The sequence below is a fragment of the Empidonax traillii genome, unplaced genomic scaffold (assembly GCF_003031625.1).
Source record: "Empidonax traillii isolate 1590-97213 ecotype Southwest subspecies unplaced genomic scaffold, ASM303162v1 scaffold934:size234146, whole genome shotgun sequence".
Taxonomy (NCBI): domain Eukaryota; kingdom Metazoa; phylum Chordata; class Aves; order Passeriformes; family Tyrannidae; genus Empidonax; species Empidonax traillii.
In genome coordinates, this window is record NW_020956127.1 from 150,191 (window position 1) to 160,485 (window position 10,295).

The 10,295-nt window shown below is 42.3% G+C and overlaps 1 protein-coding gene across 1 annotated transcript; it reads left to right on the forward strand.

Moving 5' to 3' along the window:
* Window positions 1-649: 649 nt before the first annotated feature.
* On the forward strand, window positions 650-3,000 carry MSC (musculin). The gene is made up of 2 exons (XM_027903109.1): window positions 650-1,188; window positions 1,954-3,000. The coding sequence occupies exons 1-2, from the start codon at window positions 667-669 to the stop codon at window positions 2,038-2,040; spliced, it is 609 nt and encodes a 202-aa protein (XP_027758910.1). The 5' UTR covers window positions 650-666; the 3' UTR covers window positions 2,041-3,000.
* Window positions 3,001-10,295: the final 7,295 nt, after the last annotated feature.

Sequence of the window (10,295 nt, forward strand, 5' to 3'; positions counted from 1 at the left end):
GGCTGCGGACCAGCTTATACGTTGGGAAAAGCCCCCGCCCTCGAAAGCCAAGAAAGAGAGCGAGTGTAGGTGGGCTGGGGGCAGTCTCAGGTAGAGCTTAGCCTTAGAGGCAGGGAGCAGTGCCCCGCTCCCCGCGAAAACACCGGTGGGAAGAGCCTTGGAAGTATTTTACATCCTCCGGGGAGAGGAGAGGGGTCTGTCCCAGAGGAAAGGAGTTTATTTACTCGGCGGCGATACTCCCAGGAGCACATACACCTGGAGAGATCCCCGCATGTTCCCGCATGTGTGTACCCCCACACACGGGTCTGTCTCTGCGCTCCGCCGCACCATCCCCGCCGCGGACCGCGGGACAGCGCGGAGAGGCCCCGCCCCCGGCGCGGAGCTTCGCTGCGTTCGACCCCCGCCCCGCGTCCCCCTCCTCCCCCCCGCGCCCCTCTCCTGGCCCCCCCGCGCCCCTCTCCTCCCCTCCGCCCGTCAGATGGTTCGCTCCTCGGACACCCGATATATAGGGCTGTCAAGGGGCGCATCCCCCCTCTGCGCCCCCCCCGCGCCCCCGCCCCGGTGCGAACTCTCCGCGGCGGGGACGCCCCGCTCTGGGCCGACTCGCCCCGGCCGTCCGCCCCCTCCTGCCTGCCGCGCTGCCCGCCTCCCTGCCCGCCCGGGGCCATGTCCACGGGCTCCGGCAGCGAGGCGGAGGAGCTGCCCGAGATGGACCTGCGGGCGCTGCAGCTGGACTACCCACAGCCGCCGGCCAAGCGCCAGTCCCGCGGTGAGCTCTATCCCTCGGGGGACAACTCCTCGGCGGCGGAGGAGGAGGAGGAGGAGGAAGAAGAGGAGGATGAGGACGGCGAGGGCAACTGCGCGGCGGGGCCGGCGGGCAGCGGCTGCAAGAGGAAGCGGGCGCGGGGCGGCGGCCCCGGGGGCAAGAAGGCGGCGTCGGGGCCGCGGGGGCCTCCGCCCGAGGGGAAACAGTCCCAGCGCAACGCGGCCAACGCGCGGGAGCGGGCGCGGATGCGGGTGCTGAGCAAGGCGTTCTCCCGGCTGAAGACGAGCCTGCCGTGGGTGCCGCCCGACACCAAGCTCTCCAAGCTGGACACACTGCGCCTGGCGTCCAGCTACATCGCCCACCTCCGGCAGCTCCTGCAAGAAGACCGCTACGAGAACGGCTACGTCCATCCAGTCAACCTGGTACGCGCGGTGCGGGGGGCGCGGGGGGCGGGATGCGGGGTGAGAGGCACCCTCGGGAAACCCCCGGGGGCCGTCCTGGATAGCCCCGCAGGGCCGGCCCCGCGGGCCTCGGCTGGCAGCGCTCAGGCCGTGCCCGCCCAGGAAGAAGTGGCAGGGCGGCCCGGGCTGCTTCGTGAATCCCCAGCCACCCTCGCCCTGAGGGCGACCCGAGCGCCGGGCTCGCCTTGGGTGATGGCGGGTGTGTCAGTCCTGGGGAGTCGGAGTAGGGGACCTTAAAGAACTACATTCCTCGGGCATTAGGCAAGCTTAGTGTCCTAAGAAGGAGTAACTCGGTCTGCGAGCTGGCCGGGAGCACAGGCAAGCCGTCATGAGTTCATCGGGCCAAAACTAAACGCCCGATGCTTGGTCACAGGGGTAAAAAGGTTTCTTATATATAGTAGAGTGATTGTTTTTGAGTATTTTATATGCTTTTTATTTATTAAATTATGTAAACAGTTGCAAAGCAAGAGAAGCGTTGCATTTTGGATGAGAACAATCTGTTGCTGACCATTGCAGCCCTTCTGCAGAGCATTTAATTATAATGAAAAACATAGTGAAAATATTTGTAAGAGGAACTCAGCTCTCTCTGTGCTTCCCACAGGGACTAAAACATGATGACGTATTTGCAACTGAACCAGAGTTAGACATCTATCAGTAATAAAGCTCCAGTTTCATACGAGGATAAACTTTCTTTTAATATGAAATACCTTTTCTTTTTGCTTACAGACTTGGCCATTTGTGGTTTCAGGAAGACCTGACTCTGACACCAAAGAAGTTTCTACAGCCAGCAGATTATGTGGAACTACTGCATAGTCAGAGTAAATTGAGGATTTTTAATTGTTGTTGGTTTTTTTTTATGGGATGGAATTTTTAAGAGCTGTGGTTTATCGGCTCAGGACTCGAAGATGGGGGAAAACTCCCGTCTATAACAGTGTTAAATCTGTGTCCCTTGTCATTCTTTTCCCTTAGAGTTCTGAGGGATGTTTATTTAAAGCAGTAAAGAAGGGAGGCAGTTGAAATTAGACTTTTTATGAACTGACTGAAGCAGCTGAAGTCCGAGACTTGGCTTCATCATTCCTACCCCTGCCTGAGGACCTGCTGTTCTGAGGCTTTTAAACTAATGAAAGGAATATAATGATGTAGAATTAACAGCATGGACCAAAATACAACTCTACAAACTAACCCCGAACAGTGTTATTTGTATTGTAAATCAAAACAGTATTTTAAAGTAGCTTTGAAACTCAGATAGATTTATAATATATTTTGATGGCCTTTGTATTCATGGATTTGGTTTACTGCAGCTATGCAATAAGTATAGTCATACTTCTTTTTTTGGTCCCTCTAACCAGAGTTTTCTTAAAACTATGTTAGAGGCCACATTCTGCATTTAGGCTACCATCCACTGGAATTAAACTAATCCCTTTGGTTATGTCTTGAAGTGTCACATGTAAGAATGTGGGACTGTCACTAAAATTGTGGTGGAGTTTCTGTACCTTTATCTGGAAGGGAATTTTGCTTACTGTATGGCAAAGGTGCATGTGTTGAAAAGAATGAGTTTGTATGATGCTGCAAAATAACAAGAATTCACAATGTTTTAAATATTTTTCCTGTACTGTTATGCTTATCTATGAAAAGTTTGCTCTCAAATGAGTTACAGTGTCATTTTTTAACAGATTCAAATGTTGTAATAAAAGAAGATGCCATCAAATAAATTGCAAATGTAAATAACTCTATTTTTTTATAAATTACATTAAAAGCTTAGTTACAATGAATTACTGGTACTGTGATACTGTGTGTCTGCATCCATATGCGAGCGTCTTTGTAATGCATGTTCTTGAAACCTGCTTTTGTAAACACAGTTATCTTCCCCGCCTCTTTAGAGCAGATACATCTACACAACAGAGTCAGATAAGAACATTACCACCCCAAACATTTCAGGTGAGGCACAGCACTATATCAATAAGCAGGGAAAGACACATTTTTACCACTTACAGAATGCATTGTAATAGTCTCTTCTGTGGTGCAGAAATATAAATAAATGTAGATTAAGAAATCGGTATCATATACTGTAATAGCTTGTTTTGCTCTTCTTTGTCATTTCACATTTCTCTCTGTAGTCTGTTTTGCTTTTATTTGTATTTTTGCAGTGGGAAAATCAGATGAGTTTTCTTAGTTGGAGCAGAATTTTCCTGTTTTAAGATTGAAACTCCTAAGACTTTATTTTTCTCAAAATAATTCACCAGTGGTTAACTCACAGCAAGGAAGACAGAATTTCTTTAGAGAAGGAAAAGCCACATCTTCCTTATATAAGCAGTGAGGAGGAAGAAATGTTTGCTTAACAAGGAGAAGTTTAACCTATTTTGTTGTCAGATCATCCTACATCATGGATTTCTGGTTTGACATACTGCATAGAAACCCAAGACTGACTATTGGTCGTGTTTTGCAAGTAGGCGAACTGCAGATAATGGCTTTTCTTCTTGTGAAATGTAAAATAATCCAGAGTCACAGCAAATAAGATGAGCAATTAGTCCAAGATCTGCTGAAATGGTTGCTTTTAGTGATTTGGGGATAAGCTGTCCAGAGGCTATAATATAACTTATCTTCCATGTTTTTTTCAGATAAAGGCTGTGAAGGAAGGGGGCTATCCTGATTTGCAGTTATGGAACTGAGGTGGTACTTCAACTGACCTTCTCTAGGAAGCTTTATAAAAAGAAAAGAACATAAACAGTAAAGCAAAAAGGAAGGACCTTTAGGAAGGCATAAGTTATAAGAAAACTCAGCCAGTGTTTATCTAAACCCTAGAGAAAAGATTATTCAGCAGTTTAACTAAGGTACCACTTGAGATAATCTCAGTTGTGATATTTAGCTGGTTTTGGCCTTGATCCCAGCTCTAATTGGTTAATGACTCTAGGAGATCAGAAAAACAAGGAAAGCTGGAGAAGTTTAAACAGTATAGAAAGGTCCATGCAAAGTAATGGAAAAAAAATGTTCAGGGTATATTCCCAAATATGAAGTGGTTATATTAAGTAAATACAGTAGGTCAAAACCGGGGGTGAGGAGTGTAACATAAAGTAAAACATAGGATTGCTTCCATCCATGCACCATACTACATGACCTCAAATACTTTTTATTTTGTGCCTACATAATATATAAAAATACTTTCTTCATAAAGTAATGAATGCACTTCCTGCACTTGTTATGGTAACAGATACATGGTGCCCCAACAGACTGTCAGTGGTTTTTGAGTAGAAGTAAACAACGGCCACAGGTGACATTTCAGGTCAAAAACTGGAGAGAAAATGACAGCTTTTAGATATTGAATGTTGTATAAGACACAGTTCTTTCCTTTAAACACGTCTATACAGAGATACATGTCTTAGTGTATACTTATTTCTCTTAATATGGCAGTTAGGGATGTTTGGATTTCTCCAACAAGGATATTATGTTTCAAATCATTAATTTAAATCCTTGGGTTCATAAATATTCCTTTAAAAAGCAAAGTAATCATCTTCTCTCTCCATGAGAGGCATTATGTGATTAGGAAAAAGCTCAGGCAATTGAACAGGCTCCTTGTGGATTTGTCCTGAGATAAAGGCTGCCGTCTTTCCAGGGAAGTGCCAGGTAGGTCACATGTTCTGGTATTCCTCACCTGTAAAGACATACCAAAAATACATGCATGCATTTTTGAAACCTTTGAAACTCACAAACAGATAAAATTCAGATCAATGCTTTATATGAATGAAGTGATCAAAAAATTCTAAAATGCTATTTTTTGACCATTTGAGATTCCATAGAAAGATAATGTGTTTTGGTACTTCTTTTTTTCATCTTTTTTTTTCTTTTTTTTTTTTAAATCACGTTTTTGCCAACTCCACAGAGTAAATTGATTTCATTTTTAAAGTCTGAATGTTTTCTTTGACTGGATAATTCCAGAGCTGTGTGGAGGGGAGACTTAAAATGCAAAACTACCTCACATTACTACAGTTCACAAGCACAGAAGGTAAGAAATACATATATTTTTATTAGATTTGACAAGTTTACACTTGGTGATTTTTTTTTTTTACATTAATGACATCTTTGTTCCTTGGCACAAGCTAAAGCATGAACCCATCTTGATCCCACAGAGTTATGCAGACTAAAGTTATGCAGATTAAAGCTGTTTCACAAATAAAATGTCAAATCATCTGTAACTGCTATTCAGCCAAGACCTACTGCATGTGAAATCCTGATGGTAGAATACCTGCATTGACTTTCCTGGCAGACAGTCCATATAGAAGGAGAAATACTTGTATCCCCAAAATATTTTTATGGCTTTAGACTGACATAGATGCTGTGTGGAACTTTGTTTTGTCTCTATTCTGTGTGGGAATCTGATAGAGCAGATCATTAGCATCTCTCCTGAAACCATTCTTTTCCAATGCATGTGTTTGCTTACACAGGGAAAATACATCCGTCATATTGAAAATGTTAACAATTCTGAACTGAGCAAAATAAACACAGGTTGTATACAAAAAATACCTAAGCCTTACCTTTCCCATTTAGTGCCTTTATACACATACTATTTAAACAACTCTCAGATACACTAAGGATTCTAAAAAAAAATTTTGAGTTTATTGGCTAAATAAAGGTGACTGTAAGAAGAACAGTTGCTATAGGGGTCTCCCAGGAGAAAGAGGGAGGTGAAGAAATCAATTCTAATATCTTAATAAGTATCTGAAATTTACTCTGTCTCCTTATTGACTCTAGAAGGATCCTAAGGTGACCAGCTGTATGATTCAGTTAAATATCTAATGTTTCAGTAATGTCTAATGTTGGGAGGGATACAGGCATGTTTAAATGTACGAACTTTATATGAACCAAGGAAGCTAAAAAGAAGGAAGAAGGGGAATTTAGTGCTGCCCACTAATACAGGCTTATGGTAACCTTATAAGCAAATAATAAATACATTATTTGAATGAAATCACTTGGAAAGCTGTCTGTTCTACTGTGCAATAGTCATTTCTTCACAAGTAACTAATTCTATATAATAACAATTATGTATATAATAACATATTATGCATTGGGTATGGCAGTGCAGATTCTCACCATGACTAATAGCAATTATACCTAAGAATTAGGTTCCACCACTGGACAGTGTTTATCATACTTCACTCCAGCTGAAAGAGGTGTACACAGATATTTTCTGCTGTGCACAGAGAGGGATGCTAAGCTGCCTTCCAAATGCTAAATATCTAAATCCGTATTTTTAATATATTCTGGCAGGAGTGCAGTGGAATCAGTTGCTACATTATTCAGAGATCTGTGCTATTGCAGTGCAGGCTGGTTAGTATTCAGGTACTAAGAAGGAACAGGTCTCACTCTCTTTCTCAGCTCTGAAAAATTTGTAAATGTAAATTAGTAAAAAATAACTAAAAATGCCTTACTTGGAATGCAACACATGAGAGTCTTACTAGAGTTAAAATTCCAACTAAAGTTAAAGACAGCTGGAGGGTTCATATAGTTATCTATCCAACAAGACAAGCAAAACTGAGAACTTGTGGCTGATGCAGAGCTGAAGAATCACTCCTGTAATGTTGGGGTGCTGACAGTCTGAGAGTCTGTGTCCGGGACTAGAAATATGTGGCAACACTCAGAAGAACTATAATTAACCTCAATGGGACTGGAATTTAGCAAGCAAAGGAAATCACTCAATATTTTCATGGTGGTGAAATTGTTAAAAAGAATTCACATTTCCAAGGTTAAAAATAATTCAGAATCTGACAAGAGAAGTTCTCTATGACAACAAAGAAGGCAGAGCTATGAGTCAGAATACATACACAAACACAACCCCAACCCAAACAAACAGACTGCATCACTTTATAAGAGTTTATGAAGACCTGAGTAGTGAGCACAGCGTATATGAAAGGCATGGACAACATCAGCTTTAGCTTAGAGGAATTTTCACAGAAACAACAAGATAAATGGATGGTAATCAGAAAATTAATGGATCACTTCTTAATTTTAATTCCAAGTTGCTGTGATGGCAGAAGCAACATCATTAGTAATGTAAATCCCATAGTCAGTAAAAGGAGTAAATGTAGGCATGACTGTTCATACGAAATTGAGATTGGAACAGCACAAGCAATTATTGTATTCTTTAAATATAATCAGTATGAAGTTTAAATCAGTTCATGCCCTTAGTGTCATCAAGAGGGCATGCCATCTAGAAGAAAAGGGGATCAAACTGAATCAGAAGTCTTTTGCAACAAGGAGCTGAAAGATTCCAACTGTCCTGGGATTCATTTCTTCAGGGAAGTCCCTCTTGCCCTCCTGAAGAGGAGTGCAGTAGGGCAGTGTTCTGGGAAGCCTCAGGAAAGCAGATGAACTGCCAGAAGAGATGCAGTCTGTGGTCACTATGGGGAAACCCAAACAAATCCAATGTCACTCATTTCTTCGGTAGAAGTGCCTCATCCCGCCTTCAGAATAAACATACGTGCCTAAAATGTTTCTCACTCTATCAAAGGGAGATCTTGGAAAGATGGTTCATAAAAAATCTTTTTACCTGCACTCTGGCACACTTATGGTCTGGACCTATCTGCTTCCCTTTTGGGGAGATACTGAATACCTGTGCTAACATCATCTTCTGCAGGGAGCAATTTGTGGTCCCTACTCCAAGCAGCAGAAAGTGCCTTGCATCACTTGCTCTAATCTTGTTTACATCAGATTTCTAGTGTCCGGGAAAACACTTTTCATCCTCCTCCTCTGTGTCCCATTGTGACATCAATAACCTTCAAAGGCGGGGAGGGGAGGGGGAGGGGGAAGAGAGACACATTGCTATTTACTAGGAAGGTGATTTGAAGTCCTGAAGAAATGTTTTATATTCCTTGGTGGGACATTTTCAAGCTACATTTGGATATGCTTGAGACTTGAAAGTCTATTGGGATAGTTCTGGAGAACTGTGGAGGTTGTAAAAGGTCACCCAGTATATGCAGGAAGACCTCTGGGGCACCCCAATCCCAGAATGACAATTAAGTTCCAACAGAGGAAGAACACATCTCACATCCATTTGGGCTGTGCCCAATTCTTGCTGTGTTTCATAGGAAAGAGAGCAAAAGTTATGGTATTTGGGGGAGGACTTAGACAGCTTTTTGACATGGGAAAAACAGAGAAAGAAAACAAAGAGAAAACTGGACAGTTTTCTGTAGGACCCCTGGACTAAAGCTAAACTGACAAATTGGTTAAGTTCTTGCATAAGAGTAACTAGAGACAGAACCTAACAGACTAAAATATACAGGTGGACCATAATAAGGAACCACCCCCGAGAGTAAATTTGTCTCCATCCATTAAAAATGAAAGTGCCAGCTGGAGGTACATGGCGATAAGTGTATAAAATTTAGCTGTCTGTAAAGATATTTGGATTACAAGTTTAACATTTAACGGCATGAAGCATGAACTGAAAACTCTTGAAAGACAGGCCTGATGTGTCTTATACTGGCTAAGGCATAATTGTATGGCAAACATATGGTTTGAAGGTTATTTCTCGCTCATAATTGCAGGACCCTACACCAATCTATTTCTAATAGTATTCTGGTTTGAGGTGTTTGCTTATCTTATGATACAGTCCAAAACAGTCCCTTTATTTCAGGGAAACACAATTTCAGATTTCTTTCCCATTCTCTGTAATTTCCGTGAACTTGTGATGCAAATTATGCCATAAACATCTTTGTTCACCAGGTTTCACAAATAAGAAAAAAAAAATCCTTTTTCTAGGCTAGATAGAGCCCTAATGTGCATGAAACAGTTGTGCTTTTTTCCCTCCCTCACTCCAAGTAAAAACACTACTTACCTCCATAAACTGTTCAAATTGTATCATCTGAGGATATCCTTAGTTTGTAAGAGAGAAGTAGTTACCATAAATATAACACCACTGGCATTACCAAAATTCTTGTAATTTTGACAACGACTTCAAGTTTTGGAACAGATGCCAATGATCTGACTGACATTCAAGAGTTTCTACTCCCACACTCCCTGTAAAAGAGAACTGCAGCTAGACTCCTCCTGAGCTGAAACACAGCATCCACACACTCACTTTACAATCTGTACCTTAGCCTACACTAACCCTGCCCTGTGGAGCTGTCACAAGTTTAAAAAAAAAATTATATCAAGAAGCATTTCTGAGCATTGCAGCTCCAGTGCTTCTGCTATTACGTTGTTGGAGAGGTCCCTGCACATTTGTGGTTTTGTTATGGGCCATGTGCCATTCTCCCAAGCAATGCCAAGGCATAGTTTCCAAGTCAGCAATGGATAGGGATTATTCACAATATGCAGTTTACATAATGTCATCTTATTCTGGAGATTGAGAGCGCAGAGTCATAAGCAGAATGGACACAACCTAGCCCAGGGCAATTGGCCTCATAGCCAGAGGACAGTCTTGGTATAAAAGAACAGCCCTTCTTGCTGTTTAGTAGTTTTGACTTAATCTCTGATTTTCAACTGAAGTCTCTAGTTCACAGAACCCTGTGTCTTATCTATGGTTTGGATTATTCTGTAAGATCTTCTAGGCACAGCCCATGCTTCCCTTCATTTTTATGTGTCTAGCACAAAGAAGTCTTACACCCAGTCAGGATGTTATCTAATATCAGGGCAAAATGAATGAAAATCCTGACATTACACTGTAGATCCTACTGTTGAAGTTGAATAGAATCATATTTTTACGACCTGATATGAATATGAATCATATCTTTTACAACCTTTAAGATCACTGAGTCCAACTGCTAACCCAGCACTGCCATATTCACCACTAAATCATGTCCCCAAGTGCCACAGCTACACATTTCTTAACCACTTCCAGGAATGATGATTCCACCACTTTCCTGAGCAAAGTAGGCAAGTGATTTAAGGTTTTATATCCACCTTCCTTGTAATATACACCTCAGTGTGCAAGACAGTGGCAAGTGTAGGAGTGGATTGAAAGACAGCAGATAATTTTTTCTGAGAACAGTTTAACACTAAAATGTCATTGTACATGAGGCATCAAAGCAACGTAACAACCCTCATTTCCCCTTCCAGGCTTTCCCTGTATCTCTGTA